Genomic DNA, 22,401 nt, shown 5'->3' with positions numbered 1-22,401 from the left:
GAATGTCAGTGTTCTGCCATGGCCAGCGAAGAGCCCGGATCTCAATCCCATTGAGCACGTCTGGGACCTGTTGGATCGGAGGGTGAGGGCTTGGGCTATTCCCTCCAGAAATGTCAGGGACCTTGCAGGTGCCTTGGTGGAAGAGTGGGGTAACATCTCACAGCAAGAACTGGCAAATCTGGTGCAGTCCATGAGGAGGAGATGCACTGCAGTACTTAATGCAGCTGGTCACCACACCAGATACTGACTGATACTTTTGATTTTGACCCCCACCTGGCTGCTTACAAGCAAAAACTAAAGCAGGAAGCACCAGCGATTCGGTCAATAAGAAAGTGGTTAGATGAAGCAGATGCTAAGCTACAGGACTGTTTTGCTAGCACAGACTGGAATATGTTCAGTGGAAATATGTTCCAGTGGCATTGAGGAGTACATCACATCAGTCACTGGCTTCATCAATAAGTGCATCGATGACGCCGTCCCCACAGTGACTGTACATACATACCCCAACCAGAAGCCATGGATTACAGACAACATCCGCACTGAGCTAAAGGGCAGAGCTGCTGCTTTCAAGGAGCGGGACTCTAACCCGGAAGCCTATAAGAAATCCCGCTATGCCCTCTGACGAACCATCAAACAGGCAAAGCGTCAATACAGGACTAAGATTGAATCGTACTACACCGGCTCTTACGCTCGTCGGATGTGTCAGGGTTTGCAAACTATTACAGACTACAAAGGGAAGCACAGCCACGAGCTGCCCAGTGACACAAGCCGACCAGACAAGCTAAATTACTTCTACGCTCACTTCGAGGCAAGTAACACTGAAGTATGCATGAGAGCATTAGCTGTTAAATGACTACCGACCCGTAGCACTCATGTTTGTAGCCATGAAGTGCTTTGAAAGGCTGGTCATGGCTCACATCAACACCATTATCCCCGAAACCCTAGACCCACATTTGCATACCGCCCAAACAGATGCACATATGATGCAATCTGTATTGCACTCAACACTGCCCTTTCCCACCTGGACAAAAGGAACACCTACGTGAGAATGCTGTTCATTGACTACAGCTCGGCATTCAACACCATAGTGCCCTCAAAGCTCATCACTAAGCTAAGGACCCTGGGACTAAACACCTCCCTCTGCAACTGGATCCTGGACTTCCTGACGGGCAGCCCCAGGTGGTAAGGGTAGGTAGCAACATATCCGCCATGCTGATCCTCAACATGGGTGCCTCTCGGGTGCGTGCTCAGTCCCCTCCTGTACTCCCTGTTCACTCATGACTGCATAGCCAGGCACGACTCCAACACCATCAAGTTTGCCGATGACACAAGTGGTAGGCCTGATCACCAACAACGATGAGACAGCCTATAGGGAGGAGGTCAGACACCTGGCTGTGTGGTGCCAGAACAACAACCTCTCCCTCAACGTGATCAAGACAAAGTAGATGATTGTAGACTACAGGAAAAGGAGGACCCAGCCCCGTCGACTTCTCATCGACGGGGCTGAAGTGGAGCAGGTTGAGAGCTTCAAGTTCCTTGGTGTCCACATCGCCAACAAACTATCACGGTCCAAACACAATAACACAGTCATGAAGAGGGCACGACAAAGCCTATTCCCACTCAGGAGACTGAAAAGATTTGTCATGGGTCCTCAGATCCTCAAAAGTTTCTACAGCTGAACCATCGAGAGCATCCTGGTTGCTTCACTCCCTGGTATGGCAACTGCTCGGCATCCAACCGCAAGACCCTATAGAGGGTAGTGCGTACGGCCCAGTACATCACTGAGGCCAAGCTTCCTGCCATCCAGGACCTCTATACCAGGCGGTGTCAGAGGAAGGCCCTAAAAATGGTCAAAGACTCCAGCCACCCTAGTCATAGACTGTTCTCTCTGCTACCGCACGGCAAGCGGTACTGGAGCGCCAATTCCAGGTCAAAAAGGCTTCTCAACAGCTTTTACCCCCAAGCCATAAGACTCCCGAACAGCTACTCAATTGGTTAGCCAGACTATTTGCATTGCCCACCCTCCCCTTTTATGCTGCTGCTATTCTCTGTTTTATCTATGCATATGCATATATGCACTTTAACTCTACCAACATGTACATATTTTTATTCGTTATTTTACCAGGTAAATTGACCGAGAACACATTCTCATTTACAGCAATGACCTGGGAAATAGTTACAGGGGAGAGGAGGGGGATGAATGAGCCAATTGTAAACTGGGGATTATTAGGTGACCGTGATGGTTCGAGGGCCGGATTGGGAATTTAGCCAGGACACCAGGGTTAACACCCCTACGATAAGTGCCATGGGATCTTTAATGACCTCAGTCAGGACACCCGTTTAACATCCCATCCGAAAGACGGCACCCTACACAGGGCAGTGTCCCCAATCGCTGCCCTGGGGCATTGGGATATTTTTTAGACCAGAGTAGAGTGCCTCCTACTGGCCCTCCAACACCACTTCCAGCAGCATCTGTTCTCCCATCGAGGGACTGACCAGGACCAACCCTGCTCAGCTTCAGAAGCAAGCCAGCAGTGGTATGCTGCTGGCTATTACCTCGACTAACCAGTGCCCCCCACACATTGACTCTGAACCGGTACCCCCTGTATATAGCCTCGCTATAGTTATTTCACTTCAGCTCTTTAATTATGTTACTTTTATTTCTTAACACATATTTTTTCAAAAACTGCATTGTTGGTTAAGGGCTTGTAAGTAATTATTTCACTGTAAGGTGAAATACTGTTGTATTCGGCGCATGTGACAAATTTGATTTGATACTGTGAATCAGCCCTTCATGGTCAAATTGCTGCAAAGAAACCACTACTGAAGGACACCAATAAGAAGATACTTGCTTGGGCCAAGAAACAAGAGCAATGGACATTGGAGTGGTGGAAATTTGTCCATCGGTCTGGAGTCCAAATCTGAGATTTTTGGTTCCAACCTCTGTGTCTTTTTGAGACGCAGTGTGGGTGAACGGATGATCTCCACATGTGTGGTTCCCACCATGAAGCATAGAGGATGTGATGTGATGTGATGGTGTGGGGGGTGCTTTTCTGGTGACACTGTGTGATTTATTTAGAATTCAAGGCACACTGAACCAGCATGGCTATCACAGCATTCTGCAGCGATTACGTCATCTGGTTTGGGCTTAGTGGGACTATCAGTTGTTTTTCAACATGACAATGACCCAACATACCTACAAGCTGTGTAATTGCTATTTAACCAAGAAGGATAGTGATGGAGTGCTGCATCAGATGACCTGGCCTCCACAATCCCCCAACTACAACCAAATTGAGATGGTTTGGGATGAGTCAGACCGCAGAGTGAAGGAAAAGCAGCCAGCAAGTGCTCAGCATATGTGGGAACTCCTTCAAGACGGTTGGAAAAGCATTCCAGGTGAAGCTGGTTGAGAGAATGCCAAGAGTGTGCAAAGCTGTCAAAGGCAAAGGGTGGCTACTTTGAAGAATCTCAAATATAAAATATATTTAGATTTGTTTAACACTTTTTTGGGTTACTAGATGATTACATATGTGTTATTTCATAGTTTGTCTAAACTATTATTCTACAATGTAGGAAATAGTACAAATAAAGAAAAATCCTTGAATGAGTAGGTGTGTCCAAACTTTTGAATGGTACTGTATATATTTATTACAAATCCATTTCCCCAGTGACTAAAGCTTTAATTTACTGAGCTTATCTGAATATACCAATAATAAAATAGAGCTGGACCTGTTGTCAAACTGAGTTTTAATAAAAATATGCAGTTAAGGTTATGTCAGGGTTCAAACACTCCACAGTCTGCTACTTTACAGTCTTGTTTGGGTCTTTCATTGTAGGTTGAGACTTCTTCAAGTCTCCTCAGAACCTCTGTGCCTTCAACCACTTGACTACAAAACAAAGAGAATATGAAAACAGCTGAATACCAGGTACAAAATACAGAAATACAGTATATCCCAGAACAGTCCTGACGCCACAGAGGTCGTTAAACGTTGACATCCAAAAGATTGTGTGAGCCTAAAGGTTTTAGAACACAAAACCGAGACACAAGCAGTACACAAACACTACACTATAGCAGTACACAAACATACACTTCAATCAACTAACAGCACTATACCACACATTATTAGAGACGTACACACCCGAAAGCCACATATTGTCTGTCCATCCAAAGGGCGGGCTGCAGGGTGATGTAGAACTGAGAGCTGTTGCTATGAGGACCCTGGTTGGCCATTCCCAGGATGCCCCTCCTACTGTGGGAGACTGCAAAGCTCTCATCTAGCAGAGATCCCAGTCACATGTTAGTGTGGAGACAGTAAATAGACATACATCCTAATACATCTCCCTATACTTACTTACCCGAATACATTTCCCTAGGCATGTGTATTAATACTGTAGAGTAGTAACTTGATGTTAGGCCTGCGTCTGTACCTTCAAAAGTTGGCCCGTAGATTGACTCCCCTCCGTTGCCTTTGCCTGGTGCAGAAATATCTGCAATAGGGAAATATGACATCATCAAGTGGTGTGTGTACTGACAAAGTAAATATTGACGTATGATGACTCAATTAAAACTTACCAATATGACAGCAAACAGATACAGTATGGAATCAATGGCAAGTCAAATACAGTCCTGTATGTTCTTTCTTATCAATGTAGGCCTATAGGGGTGACTTTCAGATAGAGGACCTGGTAGACCGTACCTCCCCCCTGTATCCAGCCGTTGGGCACCACACGATGGAACACAGAACCCTTGTAGGACAGGATTAAGTCACTCTGTGACAGGCCTGCCTCCCCTGTACACAGAGCCTGGAAGTTTTTACACGTCTTCGGACACAGCTCTGTAAACAGCTGGGGAGACAGAAGACCTACGCTGTCAATACAACTCTGGACCAACTTCTTTACCCATTCAGGTCCAGTCAGATCAATGGTTACAAATGACAGCCTCACCTCAAACAGTAATCTTCCAACCGAGTCCCCTCGGATCGAAATGTCCATGTAAACAAACGTGTGCTGTGGTGGAAGCGAGAGAGGATGTCATGTTGTAGGTATGATGTCACTGTTATAAAGTACTTTAGGGCCATGGGGCTTGCTGTAGTAACTGCACTGTCTGTCTTTGTGTGTTTCATGGTCTATTGTGTCACTCTATCCTAATCCTATGCAAGTACAGTGTGTAGACTAGACTTGCCCCAGTGCTGAGGAGGTGTTTAGAGTAGTAGTCGTCAGCGAGGGCCAGGTATAGTGCATCTGGACGGATAAGTGTAAACTCCCACTGCTTCTCAGCCCAGCTGGTCAGGTCCTTCTCGTTGCCAAGGAGACAACCATTCACGAAACACATTAGGTTGCTGGAGAACTGCCAGACCTCCCCTTTCAGCTCCTTGGTTTGAAAATGTTAAAGGATGCAGTTTAACTCAACAATTCATAATACAAATGTTGACTAATGCACACCACAGCTCAAGCCATACATCACACTACTTAGCTAAGCATTATTCTCCATTTGAGTCTATTATTCAAATACTCAAAGTATACCCACCCTTTTCTTATTGGTTAGATACACATGCCAGTCACATTCGAGTAATGGACGAATTGTTGGATCCAAAAACGAGGTGGGAAACTTCTGTTTCAGTCCCTGTGTTGACATAAAATATTATTTGGTCTGCTCAGTCAGTTAGTGCTCATGCCGGATAGCCTAAGCTAGCTAGCTAACCAGGTTGGTTTGCCAGAATGTCTATACTTAAACTGTACTTTGAAGCTGAAAGTTACCTCGGCAATGCTCTTAGCAATTTGAAAATGGTGTTCTTTCATCAAACCCACGATTTCCAGGTAAACTTCAGAAGTCATGATTGGCTATTTCCATTGGGCTGTAAATATAATTTTTTGACAGCCCAGAGGTGTTTGTAAGCAATACGTATCCATGGTAACATTGCAGTCACGAGCTAAAATGACGTTTTCGTCGCATTTTGTTGACAGTACCGCATCTTGTCCAGCATGGGGACCGGTTTAGTAACTGTGGTAGTCTGTTTTGACAATGGTGCTTTCAAGACAACTGAGAAAAAACGAGGTCAAATCATGACGTCTATGATCTTCAGGTCGGAAAGTCAGCGCTTTAGAAATATGCCCGAGTTTCAGACTTGGAATTCCGAGTTGGATGACCGTTCACAAAGATTATTCCTAGTCGGAAATCTTTTTTTTCTTCGAGTTCTGTAGAGAAATGCTATTTCTTATGCAGGTGACCAAACTATTGTTTATAAAGGGCTACAACTCAGAGTTGAGCCTGTGGGGTCCCCTACAGGATAGCTCCCGCATTACACTAATGGCCAAAACCAGCGCACACACACATGATCTCCGTTGTAGCTGAACGTTGAATGCCCGAAGAGGATTCTACGATGACGGACAGACAACTGAGCCAATGGCGGAAGACTACAGACTACACCCCAGCTGAACCAATCCAAAGATCCGATCTTCCAGAATCAACCTACTTTCTGTTCTATATATAAGTGGTGTACTGATTGTATCGGCCTCTTCTTCGTCTGCGCTTCCGTACGAACCAGCGGGAGAGCCGTAATTATGCTGTTCTAGATATCTTCACTCTGAATAAACTGTAGCTTGTCATACAATTTACCACCTTGTCTGAATCGATCCTTGACCGACTCGTCCGTCTACATATCAAATTGCTAACAGTTCCCAGTTGTCTTGAACGCACTGTAGTCCGATGTCGGAGATTTCCCAGTTGTTTTTAACTCGGCATAGCATTCCACTTCACTTCTTGTACTGGCCTTGTGACGGAGTTGGTGATTGGTTGTTAAACATAGCATAATTCCATGACAACACGTGGAGTCTCGAAAATAGAATTAGAATTTTAACAACGTCAAAAACAAAATCAAAGCTAAGACGTTTTGTGGTTGGAATTGCAGTATGTATTTATACTGAACACATATAAACGCAACATGCAACAATTAACGACTTTATTGAGTTACAGTTCATATAAGGAAATCAGTCAATTGAAATAAATTCATTAGGTCCTAATCGATGGATTTCACATGACTGGGCAGCTAATTTTCAAATTGCTAAGAGCATTGCCGAGGTAACTTTCAGCTTCAAAGTAAAGTTTAAGTGTAGACATTCTGGCAAACCAACCTGGTTAGCTAGCTAGCTAAGGCTATCCAGCATGAGCACTAACTGACTGAGCAGACCAAATCATGTTTTATGTCAACACAGGGACTGAAACAGACGTTTCGTTTTTGGTAATGTTACTGTAAATACATGTAATTTTGGGATGATGCCTGGGAGGGCATAGTCCCACCCACCCACTGGGAAGCCAGGGCCTACCCACCCACTGGGAAGCCAGGCCTAGCCAATCAGACTTAGTTTTTTTCCACAAAAAGGCTTTATTACAGAGAAATACTCCTCAGATTCATTAGCTGTCCGGGTGGCTGGTCTCAGACGATCCCCCAGATGAAGGAGCCGGATGTGGACTTCCTGGGCTGGCATGGTTACACAGTGAGGCCAGTTGGGCCTACTACCAAATTCTCTAAAACTACATTGTATGTGGCTTATGGTAGAGAAATGAAGATTCAATACTCTGGTAACAGCTCTGGTGGACATGCCTGCAGTCAGCATGCCAATTGCACACTCCCTCAACTAGAGACATCTTAACATTGTTTTATGTGCCAAAACTGCACATTTTAGAGTGGCCATTTATTGTCCCCAGCACAAGGTGCGTCTGTGTAATGACAATGCTGTTTTAATCAGCTTCTTGATATGCCACACCTGTCAGGTGGATGGATTATCTTGGCAAAGAAGAAATGTTCACTAACTAGGGCTGTAAACAAATTTGTGCACAACATTTGAGAGAAATAAGCTTTTTGTGCATATGGAATATTTCAGGGATTTTTTATTTCAGCTCATGAAACATGGGACCAACATTTTACATGTTGCGTTATTTTTGTTCAGTATAGTTTGAGAACTTTGTGTGCTAGCAGCATTTGACCAATGACGTACAGTTGAAGTCTGAAGTTTACATAAACCTTAGCCAAATACATTAACTCAGTTTCGCAATTACTGACATTTAATCCTAGTAAAAAATGTCCTGTCTTAGGTCAGTTAGGCATGTTCACCACTTTATTGTAAGAATGTGAAATGTCAGAATAATAGTAGAGAGAATAATTTATTTCATATTTTATATTTTATTTATACTTTCATCACATTTCCAGTGGCTCAGAAGTTTCATACACTCAATTAGTATTTGGTAGCATTGCCTTTAAATGGTGCTGCCACCCCTGTGCTTCACGGTTGGGATGGTGTTCTTCAGCTTGCAAGCGTCCCCCTTTTTCTTCCAAACATAACGATGGTCATTATGGCCAAACAGTTCTATTTTTGTTTTGTCAGACCAGAGGACATTTCTACAAAAAGTACGATCTTTGTCCCCATGTGCAGTTGCAAACCGTAGTCTGGCTTTTTTATGGCGGTTTTGGAGCAGTGGTTTCTCCCTTGCTGAGCGGCCTTTCAGGTTGTGTCGATATAGGAATCGTTTTTACTGTGGATATAGATACTTTTGTACCTGTTTCCTCCAGCATCTTCACAAGGTCCTTTGCTGTTGTTCTGGGAATGATTTGCACTTTTCGCACCAAAGTACGTTAATCTCTTGGAGACAGAACGCATTTCCTTCCTGAGTGGTTTGATGGTTGCGTGGTCCAATGGTGTTTATACTTGCATACTATTGTTTGTACAGATGATCGTGGTACCTTCAGGCATTTGGAAATTGCTCCCATGGATGAACAAAACTTGTGGAGGACTACAATTTTTTTTCTGAGGTCTTGGCTGATTTCCCCATGATGTCAAGCAAAGAGGCACTGAGTTTGAAGGTAGGCCTTGAAATACATTCACAGGTACACCTCCGATTCACTCAAATGATGTCAATAAGCCTATCAGAAGCTTCTAAAGCCATGACATCATTTTCTGGAATTTTCCAAGCTGTTTAAAGGCACAGTCAACTTAGCGTATGTAAACTTCTGGCCCACTGGAATTGTGATACAGTGAATTATAACGGAAATAATCTGTCTGTAAACAATGGTTGTAAAAATTACTTGTGTCATGCACAAAGTAGATGTCCTAACCGACTTGCCAAAACTTTACTTTGTTAACAAGAAATTTGTGGAGTGGTTGAAAAACGAGTGTTAATGACTCCAACCTAAGTGTATGTAAACTTCCGACTTGCTTCGACCCTGGATTGCTGATACTAATGATTGGCCGTTGAGAGGCCACCGGTCACCCATATTGGCACTTCCTAGCAGGAGCAGTCCTTCATAGGAATGAATGGAATTGAACAGTATTCAATTGAATGTTAAGGACAAAATTACATGTATTTACAGTAAGTATTGTGACGACCCTCCCACTCTGTCTGCCCTATTCTCTCTTTGTTCTTGTTTCCTTATTAGGATGCCGGTGGGCGCAGTTGGGAGGGTCGTCAGCTACATGGGAAACACCTGGGCCCGGTGTGTCCCAGGATAAATAGACCTCTTCCACATTCATGGAAGAGACTCCCTCCATGCAGACACCTTTACAGATTTTGTTGTGTATCTTGGTGGCCTTTTGGCTGTTTGCTTTGGCACCTCTCAACACCCTGCATTATCACGTTCATGCATGCAAAACACTCACTTGCACTACTGATTACACACACCATTGTATATTGTACTTAGTTACTTATTTAATAAATATATATTTTGTTACTCCTTATCTCCACGTTGTCTCCCTTTTGTTACGGGCTTTGAGCCGGTTCGTGACAGTATATATTTTTTGTTGTAGTGGGGACAGTAACATTACTGCTGTCTAAATTTTAAATGTTTAGCTCAATGTAATTTTAAAGTATGCATTAAGGTGACAAATTGAATAAACGTGTCAAACTAATGTAGACATTAATAAATGCATTTCTATAGTGTCCTAAATATTTTTTACAATTGAGTGCCAAGGTGGCTGCGTGGAAGCTTCAATACAGTGCCCCCTGCCAGTCATCCAGGGTTTATACACAACATTGCTTTTGTGAGACTGTCCACTATCCCGATAAAACCAAACAAAAAACAGGTGCATACCAACATGATCTGTGGAAGAAAAAAGTGATCGAGTTCCAATATTTGCATAATCGTTGTGATCGGATGATAGCTGTGAGGGTTATCGAATCATGGTTAAATCCTCTGTTCTCCCCGAGCTCATTAATGATAGAATCAAAGACAGTACAGTATGGTTTAGAAACTGTGATTGAATGTTCATATTTGAAGATGGCAGAAAGGACAGTCTATTTAGTACGACAAGGAGTGAGTGGCAATGAGTGGAATGCTAGGTAAACAGACAGGTACCCAGACTACAGGTTCTCATAAAAATGAATAAATTACGTAGAATTAGAATACAGTGGGGCAAAAAAGTATTTAGTCAGCCACCAATTGTGCAAGTTCTCCCACTTAAAAAGATGAGAGAGGCCTGTAATTTTCATCATAGGTACACTTCAACTATGCAGAAAATCCAGAAAATCACTAGGATTTTTTATGAATTTATTTGCAAATTATGGTGGAAAATAAGTATTTGGTCAATAACAAAAGTTTATCTCAATACTTTGTTATATACCCTTTGTAGGCAATGACAGAGGTCAAACGTTTTCTGTAAGTCTTCACTCTAGAGCAGTGATGTTTTGGGGCTGTTGCTGGGGAACATGGACTTTCAACTCCCTCCAAAGATTTTCTATGGGGTTGAGATCTGGAGACTGGCTAGGCCACTCCAGGACCATGAAATGCTTCTTACGAAGCCACTCCTTCGTTGCCCGGGCGGTGTGTTTGGGATCATGTCATGCTGAAAGACCCAGCCACGTTTCATCTTCAATGCCCTTGCTGATGGAAGGAGGTTTTCACTCAAAATCTCACGATACATGGCCCCATTCATTCTTTCCTTTACACGGATCAGTCGTCCTGGTCCCTTTGCAGAAAAACAGCCCCAAAGCATGATGTTTCCACCCCCATGCTTCACAGCAGGTATGGTGTTCTTTGGATGCAACTCAGCATTCTTTGTCCTCCAAACACGACGAGTTGAGTTTTTACCAAAAAGTTATATTTTGGTTTCATCTGACCATATGACATTCTCCCAATCTTCTTCTGGATCATCAAAATGCTCTCTAGTAAACTTCAGACGGGCCTGGACATGTACTGGCTTAAGCAGGGGGACAGGTCTGGCACTGTAGGATTTGAGTCCCTGGCGGCGTAGTGTGTTACTGATGGTAGGCTTTGTTACTTTGGTCCCAGCTCTCTGCAGGTCATTCACTAGGTCCCCCTGTGTGGTTCTGGGATTTTTGCTCACCGTTCTTGTGATCATTTTGACCCCACGGGGTGAGATCTTGCGTGGAGCCCCAGATCGAGGGAGATTATCAGTGGTCTTGTATGTCTTTCATTTCCTAATAATTGCTCGCACAGTTGATTTCTTCAAACCAAGCTGCTTACCTATTGCAGATTCAGTCTTCCCAGCCTGGTGCAGGTCTACAATTTTGTTTCTGGTGTCCTTTGACAGCTCTTTGGTCTTGGCCATAGTGGAGTTTGGAGTGTGACTGTTTGAGGTTGTGGACAGGTGTCTTTTATACTGATAATAAGTTCAAACAGGTGCCATTAATACAGGTAACGAGTGGAGGACAGAGGAGCCTCTTAAAGAAGAAGTTACAGGTCTGTGAGAGCCAGAAATCTTGCTTGTTTGTTTTTATTTTTTAATTTCACCTTTATTTAACCAGGTAGGCAAGTTGAGAACAAGTTCTCATTTACAATTGTGACCTGGCCAAGATAAAGCAAAGCAGTTCGACACATACAACGACACAGAGTTACACATGGAGTAAAACAAACATACAGTCAATAATACAGTATAAACAAGTCTATATACGATGTGAGCAAATGAGATGAGATAAGGGAGGTAAAGGCAAAAAAAGGCCATGGTGGCAAAGTAAATACAATATAGCAAGTAAAACACTGGAATGGTAGATTTGCAGTGGAAGAATGTGCAAAGTAGAAATAAAAATAATGGGGTGCAAAGGAGCAAAATAAATAAAATAAATACAGTAGGGAAAGAGCTGGTTGTTTGGGCTAAATTATAGGTGGGCTATGTACAGGTGCAGTAATCTGTGAGCTGCTCTGACAGTTGGTGCTTAAAGCTAGTGAGGGAGATAAGTGTTTCCAGTTTCAGAGATTTTTGTAGTTCGTTCCAGTCATTGGCAGCAGAGAACTGGAAGGAGAGGCGGCCAAAGAAAGAATTGGTTTTGGGGGTGACCAGAGAGATATACCTTCTGGAGCGCGTGCTACAGGTGGGTGATGCTATGGTGACCAGCGAGGGGGGACTTTACCTAGCAGGGTCTTGTAGATGACATGGAGCCAGTGGGTTTGGCGACGAGTATGAAGCGAGGGCCAGCCAACGAGAGCGTACAGGTCGCAATGGTGGGTAGTATTTGGGGCTTTGGTGACAAAACGGATTGCACTGTGATAGACTGCATCCAATTTGTTGAGTAGGTTATTGGAGGCTATTTTGTAAATGACATCGCCGAAGTCGAGGATTGGTAGGATGGTCCGTTTTACAAGGGTGTGTTTGGCAGCATGAGTGAAGGACGCTTTGTTGCGAAATAGGAAGCCAATTCTAGATTTAACTTTGGATTGGAGATGTTTGATGTGGGTCTGGAAGGAGAGTTTACAGTCTAACCAGATACCTAGATATTTGTAGTTGTCCACGTATTCTAAGTCAGAGCCGTCCAGAGTAGTGATGTTGGACAGGCGGGCAGGTGCAGGCAGCGATCGGTTGAAGAGCATGCATTTCGTTTTACTTGTATTTAAGAGCAATTGGAGGCCACGGAAGGAGAGTTGTATGGCATTGAAGCTTGCCTGGAGGGTTGTTAACACAGTGTCCAAAGAAGGGACAGAAGTATAGAGAATGGTGTCGTATGCGTAGAGGTGGATCAGAGACTCACCAGTCTCTAACTGCCTGTGTATAATGGTTTCTAGCTTCCCTTAACAGCTGCATATCACGGGGGCTGTTCGATGCTAATGCAGAACGTCATAGGATGTTGTTGTGTTGATTAAGGGCAGTCAGGTCTGGGGAGAACCAAGGGCTATATCTGTTCCTGGTTCTACATTTCTTGAATGGGGCATGCTTATTTAAGATGGTTAGGAAGGCATTTAAAAAAAAACAGGCATCCTCTACTGACGGGATGAGATCAATATCCTTCCAGGACACCCCGGCCAGGTCGATTAGAAAGGCCTGCTCGCTGAAGTGTTTCAGGGAGCGTTTGACAGTGATGAGTGGAGGTCGTTTGACCGCTGACCCATTACGGATGCAGGCAATGAGGCAGTGATCGCTGAGATCTTGGTTGAAGACAGCAGAGGTGTATTTAGAGGGCAAGTTGGTTAGGATGATATCTATAAGGCTTTGGGGAGGTACCTGGTAGGTTCATTGATAATTTGTATGAGATTGAGGGCATTAAGCTTAGATTGTAGGATGCTGGGGTGTTAAGCATGTTCCAGTTTAGGTCACCTAGCAGCACGAGCGCTGAAGATAGATGGGGAGCAATCAGTTCACATATGGTGTCCAGAGCACAGCTGGGGGCAGAGGGTGGTCTATAGCAGGCGGCAACGGTGAGAGACTTGTTTTTAGAGAGGTGGATTTTTAAAAGTAGAAGTTCAAATTGTTTGGGTACAGACCTGGATAGTAGCCTGCAGAGTTCTGTCCTATCTTTGCAGTAGATTGCAACACCGCCCCCTTTGGCAGTTCTATCTTGTCTGAAAATGTTGTAGTTTGGGATGAAAATGTCAGAATTTTTGGTGGTCTTCCTAAGCCAGGATTCAGACACAGCTAGAACATCCGGGTTGGCAGAGTGTGCTAAAGCAGTGAATAAAACAAACTTAGGGAGGAGGCTTCTAATGTTAACATGCATGAAACCAAGGCTATTACGGTTACAGAAGTCATCAAAAGAGAGCGCCTGGGGAATAGGAGTGGAGCTAGGCACTGCAGGGCCTGGATTCACCTCTACATCGCCAGAGGAACAGAGGAGGAGTAGGATAAGGGTACGGCTAAAAGCAATAAGAACTGGTCGTCTAGAACGTCTGGAACAGAGAGTAAAAGGAGGTTTCTGGGGGCGATAAAATAGCTTCAAATTATAATGTACAGACAAATGTATGGTAGGATGTGAATACAGTGGAGATAAACCTAGGTATTGAGTGATGACGAGAGAGATATTGTCTCTTGAAACATCATTGAAACCAGGAGATGTCATCGCATGTGTGGGTGGTGGAACTAATAGGTTGGATAAGGTATAGTGAGCAGGACTAGAGGCTCTACAGTGAAATAAGCCAATAAACACTAACCAGAACAGCAATGGACAAGGCATATTGACATTAAAGAAGAGGCATGCTTAGTCGAGTGATCAAAAGAGTCCAGTGAGTAGTGAGGTTGGTTAGGGTCACGGCGATTCAGACAGCTAGCCAGGCCATCGGTAGCAAGCTAGCATAGGATGGAGGTCTGTTTTTAGCCAACTCGTGCATTTCCGTCGGTAGGATTAGTGGGGTTCCGTGTGGTAGGGGGGATCAATCCAATTCGCAAAAAAACAAACAATAGATATAGTTATAGAGGCCCAAGATTTTTTTTTATTAAAATAAATAAATTGTCCGATAGGTCTATTCAGATAGCAGCCGATAAGACCGCTAACGATTAGCAGACCGCAGATGGGCGTTCAGGTAACGTCGCGACGGAGGAGCCAGCCGGATAACTCCCTCGGGTAGATAACGTCGGTAGTCCAGTTGTGAAGGCCCGGTGGGGCTCCGCGTTGGCAGTAAAACGGGTCCGGATAGGTGATTGTAGCCCAGGATTGACTGATGGAACTCTTCAGCTGGCTAGCCCCGGAATAATTGATGTTTGCTCCGGAATCGATGTAAGCCGATAGTCATACGGATAGCAGCTAGCTAGCTGCGAGATCCAGGTATAAATGTCCAGAGTTAGCGGTTGAAATCCAGGGACATGGAGAGAAAAATAGGTCCGCTATGTTCCGGTCCGAGCCGCGCCGTACAAAACTGCCGATAGATTTTCGAGCTAAAGGATAGCTGATGACCACAAACCGTGGTTAGCTGAATACTAATGATTAGCCAGTAAAGAAGCTAACTAGCTTCTGATTAGTTTCTGGTTATCTTCTGGCTAGCTTCTGTATTAGCTTCTGGCTTTAAAAAAAAACTGGTTGCAGGAGAGTGTTTTGAAGATAAGTTTAAGGAAAATAAAAAATATATATAAAAAATGTATGCGAAGAAAGTTGTAAATATATATATATATATATATATACGGGACACGACAAGATGAGGACAAAAGACGTCTGAACTGCTATGCCATCTTGGAACGTATAGCTCCATATTGATCTGGTACTGGAGTGATCTGGTACTGAAGTGTACCTATGATGAAAATTACAGGCCTCTCTCATCTTTTTAAGTGGGAGAACTTGCACAATTGGTGGCTGACTAAATACTTTTTTGCCCCACTGTACGAGAATGAACATGAACCTTCTTATGGAATAAAGGTCAGCTGTTTACATATTTTAGAGGCCATTTATACAGAAAATTGGTATAAAACCATAAACTGTTTTATAATTCTATTACAATATTTTAGGTTGACAATAATTGTATTACACAATTTCTAATATGACATGCCTTTTTCCCCCGGCATAAGTAAAATCAAGATTATGGCTCTACTGCCATTCATTCCAATTAGACTGGTTGGGATTTATCCCTGTCCAATAGGTCCAACATGGCTGACATTTATTCCATTCTGGAACTTTGAGGGTTTATGACATAGGCTGAATTTCAAACTCAATGTAGACAGCCCTCGGCCCTAAACCCTCAGTCCTATGCCCTTGGGGGAATCCCTGCGGCCATATTTGTCGTCAGTCCAAATGATTAGCCAAGCAGGGGAAGTTTGTAATGTAAGCCCCTCATGCCTCGTTTTTAAGAGTTTGCGAGTGTACAATTATGTTAACTTTGGGGCCTGAAATGCCCCATAATTCAATTTGCGATAATTGTACATCCGCTAAGAAAAGTAAGCCTCAGGAGGCTGAAGAAATTCGACTTGTCACCAAAAACACTCAAACTTTTACAGATGCACAATCGAGAGCATCCTGCCGGGCTGTATCACCGCCTGGTACGTCAACTGCTCCGCCCACAACTGTAAGGCTCACCAGAGGGTAGTGAGGTCTGCACAACGCATCACCGGGGGCAAACTACCTGCCCTCCAGGACACCTACACCACCCAAGCCACAGCCTGTTCACCCTGCTATCATCCAGAAGGCGAGGTCAGTACAGGTGCATCAAAGCGGGGACCGAGAGATTGAAAAACAGCTTCTATCTCAAGGCCATCACTGTTAAACAGCCATCACTAACATTGAGTGGCTGCTGCCAACTTTATATGTTTACATACCCTACATTACTCATCTCATATGTATATACTGTACTCTATACCATCTATTGCATCTTGATGTAATAAATGTATCACTAGCCACTTTAAACAATGCCACTTTATATAATGTTTACATTACCTACATTACTCATCTCATATATATACTTTACTCTATACCATCTACTGCATCTTGCCTATGCCGTTCGGCCATCACTCATTCATATATTTTTAAGTACATATTCTTATTCATTCCTTTACACTTGTGTGTGGTAGAAGTTGTGAAATTGTTAGGTTAGATTACTTGTTAGATATTACTGCATGGTCGGAACTAGAAGCACAAGCATTTCGCTACACTCACATTAACATCTGCTAACCATGTGTATGTGACAAATACAATTCGATTTGAATTTGATTTGAAATGCAATCATAATTGACGGTAGCGCATGTAAGGCACACACAACAGTTCCATGATGACTGAAAACACAACCGTGGGATGAACGAGACACATTGACACATTTCCGGGCAAGAGCAGTCCATTTAAAATGAATTAATTCTTCCCTAGTGTTTTTTTTTTTTTTGACCAACTGTGTGGTTTTATTTTTTTAATTAACAACAAATCAATACATAAAGCACATGAGGGAACACAAGCATACATAGATTACAAACAATAGACAATCGAGCTAGGGGGTACAATATCACATTACAATTACACAAGGACCTTAAGGGACATGCATATACTTACAATTCTAACAGCTTTTTTGTTCGTAGAGCATTTAACCGTCTTAAAATACAGGTCAATTTATTTTTGTAGTGTACGAAAATGTGGTTTTCTGTTTGTAAATTTACATTTGTGTATATGAAATTTGGCCAAAAGAATAATGAAATTTAATTACATAAAAATGTTTCCACTTATTTCTATTGTATGTAAAGAATCCAAACAGTACATCTCTCCACAATAGTGTAAAATCTTCATAAATTAGTTCAATTATAAACTTACTGATGTCTTGCCACAGTTTTCTTACATGCATACAATGCCAAAAAAAGATGCAAAACTGTTTCTGGGTGGCCATTACAAAAGGAGCAATTTGAGTTGATGTTTTCCTTAAATTTCTTCATATGGTGGTTGGCAGGATAATATTTATGAATAATTTTAAAGGAAACTTCCATAATTTTGTTAACAAGTAGGTATGTATGTGGCAACATCCAAACTTTTTTCCAACAGATATTATCAATAAATCCATTCCAATAAGGCATGACATAAGGTATAGATACAACATCCTGCTGAAACAAGGATCGTATCGCTCTGTTGTTGAATGGACCAAAAGAGAAACAAATCTTTCCTACTGATGAGTCAACAGGGTCAATAGAAGGTAGGCTCTGAGGGTCAGGTCTTGACACGTTCCTGAATAACATAGCAACACCTGAGGGAATGGCATCTAAAACAATTGCAAAATCTTTAGGTGTTACAGGGACCTTGTAAAGTGATAAGAATTCTTTATAACTGAGTAAAAGACCCTCTGCATTTACCAGTTGGCTCACCAATAGGATATTATTTCTGAACCAATATTCTAAAAACAGAGAGGTATTTTTATACAATATATCCCGATTATTCCATATATAATATCTGTGTGGAGAAAAATTGTGTTTATAAATGAAGGACCATGACAAGAAAACCTGCCGATGAAAAGCAGAAGGTTTCACTGGAACTGTCAATATTATAATTGCAAAACAACATGAAGTTAAGGCCACCAAAAGTAGAGAAGACATGATGAGGAATAAAATTCCAGATAGAAGTGGGTCTTCTTAGGAATTGTTTTATCCAACTGATCTTAAAAGTATTATTTAAAGTTGTAAAGTCCAGAAAATTCAGTCCACCATTCTCATAAGTGTTCATTACAACAGTTTTCCTAATGTAATGGGTACGGTTTCTCCAAAGAAAGTTGAAAAGCATCTGGTCTATCTCCTTGCTTATTTTACTGTCAAGATATAAAGATAGAGCACCATATGTTAGTCTAGAGATACCTTCAGCCTTGGTTATTAGGACTCTACCTTTTAAAGATAAGTCCCTCTGTAGCCATTGATTTAGTTTCTTCTGGGGTTTTTTAATAAGAGGGTTAAAATTTTGTAAGCCTCTATCTAGACTTCTGATCCTTTGTAATGGTTATGCCTAAATATGTATGTTCTTCTTTTACTGGAACACCATAATATGAAGGTGTCACACAATCTTTGACAGCTATGAGTTCACATTTATTAATGTTAAGATATAGACCAGACGCTTTGGAAAAGGATTGTATCACATTGATCGATATGGGAATTTGGTCCCTCGCCCTGCAAGTGTCAACTCGTCAGACAGACGGATGACGGCATGATACGTCATCAGAAGTGTCCACTTAATTTGCAGGTATATTAATTTAATAGGATCTCCATGGTTTAAAGGTCAAATGCAGACGTTCATTTTTAAATCTCAATATCAAATCATTTCTGGGAAACAATGAAGTACCTTACTGTGATTGTTTTCAATTAAAATGTTTGAAAAGAACAAATATTTTTTTTAGCAAAGAGCAATTTCTCATGCAATATTTTTGCTGGGACTGGAGTGGTCTGAGTGGGGAGGAGAAACTGAAAACGCTGTTATTGGCAGGGAGGTTTGGAACTGTCTTATTGGTCTATAGAGGGCTTGCAGTTAACATAAAAAGCGTCCCGACGGCCACGTTGGAAACCACCGCATTACTTCTTCAGACAACAATAACTGAGTGGCTAACCCAAACTGCATGATAACATCAAATGGAGTACTTGGCTTCTCTAACAAGACAGGAAAGACAACAGGAAAAAAATATGTTTACAGATTCCCCGCAATCATGAAACCCCATTGGTGACACCAAGGTAAGACTCAAGAACTGTCAGATAAGAGAAGAAACCTTTTTGCCCGTCAAGACCTGAACCCAGACAGCTGTCAGTAACGGGTCTGCTACAATCATTTAATCACTGGTAAATCGAGTCTGAAATTAGCTAGCTAGATAGCTTGTAGTCTAGCAATTAACATGTGTCGTGTGAGTACAATTTTGGGGAAGCTGTTTTCACCATAAAAATGCACCATTCTAACAAAGGATTGCATGCCTCTATCATCGTATATTTGCAGACAAATGTAAGCCTACAATTCCTAATGTTATGAGTAGATTGGATAGTAATAATTTAGGCTATTTAATAAGCACGTATAGGTATATAGGCTATATCAGAGACGTTTCTGCTACACTTTGACATTTTCAAAATCATTTTTCATACGATGGTAGCCTAGGCCTACTCTACTGATCAATAAAAACGATCTTGTCTTGAATGCAACCATGTAATCTAGGCTTATGAAAAAGGGGTCCTGCTAAAAGGGAGCCAACTTTAGCTAACCCTTTTCCTAACCTGCTGCCTAAATGACCGTAATGTGCTACGAAATGTCTCCCTTCTAGCCATGCCCATGGGAGACGGAAATAGTACAATATCATGTCCATATATCCCAGAGGACATTATTGCCAAAACTTGTGGTTGTCATATGATAAAACAATGATGATTTGAACTTTATTCATAAGGGGAAGGAAAATTATATGGACATTGCAGCATAGGACAAAGGCCTCGATGGGATAGCACAACCTGTTGACTATTGGTTGTTCAAGCTCAACAGATTTAAATCTTTATCACACTAAAACACCTGAATGAATTAAACACAACCAAACAATTTAAAGCCCTGGTGGTGTAGGTGCCATTCTAACATCAGGTGGGCTTTTCATTTGTTTATGTACTACTGTAGGTTTACCAGCTGACCTCAAGGCACCCATGTCAACTGGCTTACCACTGAAGATGAGCAATGCTGCAGTAGCATCAGTTTCTACTTCACCATTTTCCAGATATGAAAGGAGACATCCCTCAATTATACAATATGGTTGTTATATGCTTTGCTTTGATCAATTTAAAATATTCAGTTGTGCCATTTGAGTAGAGCACCTTCACCTTGTCATCATAGAAAAAGTGCCCTCTTACACCATATTAATATATAAAATGTCATTTGGAAGGTGTAAAAAAAAACAACTATTGTTTACAATATTGTACTTTAATAACAGGCTACGTTGTTGTATGGGTGAAATAAAGTATTGTCATCTCTGCGTTGCCTAGCCCCATTGAATAAAACATTCTTATACCAACTAATTTCTTTCTTTACAATTTGACTATGTTATGTGTTTAATGTAATTGTGGTAGTCTTAGGTAAACCATCTTCATTAGCACCTCCAAGTGCCACTCAGACCTTCTTGGATAAGTATCTGGCATTGAACACATTTAAAGTATTCAGACTGTTTGTTGATGTACCTTTGGCAGCAATTACAGCCTTGTTTTTTGGAGTCTGAAGCTAAAAGATTGGGAGAAATTCCAAATACAGGTGTGGCATTCTTCTCTGCAGATCCACCTCAAGTGCTGTCATGTGCTTTTTACGGAGTGGCTTCAGTCTGGCCACGCTACCATAAAGGCCTGATTGGTGGAGTGCAGCAGAGATGGGAGAACCTTCCAGAAGGACAATCATCTCCAGAGGAACTCAAATGCTGTCAATCAGGTCCTTGGTCACCTCCCTGACCTTCTTCCCAGATTGCTCAGCCCTAGGAACAGTGGTGGTTCCAAACTTCTTCCATTTTTAAGAATGATGGAGGCCACTGTTCTTGGACCTTCAATGCAGCAGACTTTTTTGCCACCCTTCCTCAGATCTGTGCCTCAACACAATCCTGTCTCAGAGCTCTACGGACAATTCTTTCAACCTCATGGCTTGGTTTTTGCTCTGACATGCACTGTCAACTGTGAGACCTTTATAGACAGGTGTGTGCTTTTCCAAATGTTAAATCAATTGAATTTACCACAGGTGTACGTACTCCAATCAAGTTGTAGAAACATCAATGGAAACGGGATGCACCTGAGCTCAATTTCAAATCTCATAGCAAAGGGTTTAAATACTTATGTAAATAAGGGATTTCTGTGTTTTGTATATTTCCCAAACTGTCAGAGGTATTGTGTAGATTGGAAAAAAAATAATTTAACAATTTTCGAATAAGACTAACCTAACAATGGAAGGGGTCTGAATGCACTGTATGTACCATTAACATTCATTGGGATCTGTTCATCTGCAGACAGGATTTGATGGTTCTCTGTATCTGAGGACAAAACATCAAAGAAACACGCTGCATTATAATGAAGTTAGACATCCCTGAATATTAAGTTGCTTTTTCTCGCTGTCCTTAGTTTTTCTCGCTAGGAACTGGAGAATAGTTTCGTAATGCCCTACCTTACCTGCCCTATCCAGAGTAGACTATGCCCTTTGTGACAGCTGGAAGTACTAGCTAATCCTTTCACCCTCTTCCATGGCCGTTAGCTATCTACCTACCTACCTACCTACCAATATATTTGGGTCTGAAACGGTAAATACATCAATATAGCTAACTAGCTAATATGAAGTTACTGTGATATTTAATTCACGTAGCTAGATATACAGTATGTAAAGTTAGCTAACTAACATTACGTTAGCAGCTCATTTGAGTTAGCCTGCACACTACGTTTCTGTAGTACGCTAACAGTTAGATAATACAGCATTTTTTATCACTTTCAACATATTTACTTACTTGAATAGGTTCTCCCACAGCCTCCGTTTTCTAGGTCCTTCAAAAAAATTATGGGAAATCTTCCTGAAGTTTCCGGTGGTAGCAAAACGCAGCCAGCCATGTCAACGATTGGAGGACTTTCAACAAACTGAGTTTGTTCTTCCAACATGGCGGTTGATGGGTGATTTGTGAAGCAACTGCAAGCCCCCAATTCACACATTTACAGCCTCATGATGTCACCAGGCAGGCCCAAACTCCATCCCACGAAACAGGCAGAAATTTCTGGCAGTCTTTTCAAACCGCTCGTACACTTGAAGGACACAATTTTCACAATATTATTTCA

General features: G+C 42.1%; 1 protein-coding gene and 2 long non-coding RNA genes across 5 annotated transcripts; 1 reads left to right on the top strand and 2 right to left on the bottom strand.

The window, feature by feature from the left end:
- Positions 1 to 3,730: 3,730 nt before the first annotated feature.
- Positions 3,731 to 6,762, bottom strand: ppil6 (peptidylprolyl isomerase (cyclophilin)-like 6). 3 transcript variants are annotated; one of them, XM_020454660.2, is made up of 8 exons: positions 5,758 to 6,762; positions 5,528 to 5,623; positions 5,183 to 5,371; positions 4,945 to 5,007; positions 4,698 to 4,845; positions 4,429 to 4,488; positions 4,140 to 4,275; positions 3,731 to 3,887 (listed from the first exon to the last, which is right to left on the bottom strand). In XM_020454660.2, the coding sequence occupies exons 1-8, from the start codon at positions 5,833 to 5,835 to the stop codon at positions 3,776 to 3,778; spliced, it is 882 nt and encodes a 293-aa protein (XP_020310249.1). In that variant the 5' UTR covers positions 5,836 to 6,762; the 3' UTR covers positions 3,731 to 3,775. The 3 variants fall into 3 exon arrangements, with proteins under 3 accessions (XP_020310249.1, XP_020310250.1, XP_020310251.1); XM_020454661.2 differs by having other exon boundaries at positions 4,136 to 4,275; positions 5,758 to 6,759; XM_020454662.2 differs by lacking the exon at positions 5,528 to 5,623 and having other exon boundaries at positions 5,758 to 6,254.
- A 12,369-nt stretch (positions 6,763 to 19,131) lies between these two features.
- Positions 19,132 to 20,625, top strand: LOC116356207 (uncharacterized). Its single transcript, XR_004204696.1, has 2 exons — positions 19,132 to 19,317; positions 20,231 to 20,625. It is a non-coding gene; the product is annotated as an uncharacterized LOC116356207 (long non-coding RNA).
- LOC116356208 (uncharacterized) lies at positions 20,250 to 22,354 on the bottom strand. The gene is made up of 2 exons (XR_004204697.1): positions 22,080 to 22,354; positions 20,250 to 21,614 (listed from the first exon to the last, which is right to left on the bottom strand). It is a non-coding gene; the product is annotated as an uncharacterized LOC116356208 (long non-coding RNA).
- Positions 22,355 to 22,401: the final 47 nt, after the last annotated feature.

Source organism: Oncorhynchus kisutch, linkage group LG21 (genome assembly GCF_002021735.2).
Source record: "Oncorhynchus kisutch isolate 150728-3 linkage group LG21, Okis_V2, whole genome shotgun sequence".
Taxonomy (NCBI): Eukaryota; Metazoa; Chordata; class Actinopteri; order Salmoniformes; family Salmonidae; genus Oncorhynchus; species Oncorhynchus kisutch.
The sequence above is the reverse complement of the archived record's forward strand: the minus strand, read 5'-3'. Positions and strand labels throughout refer to the sequence as shown.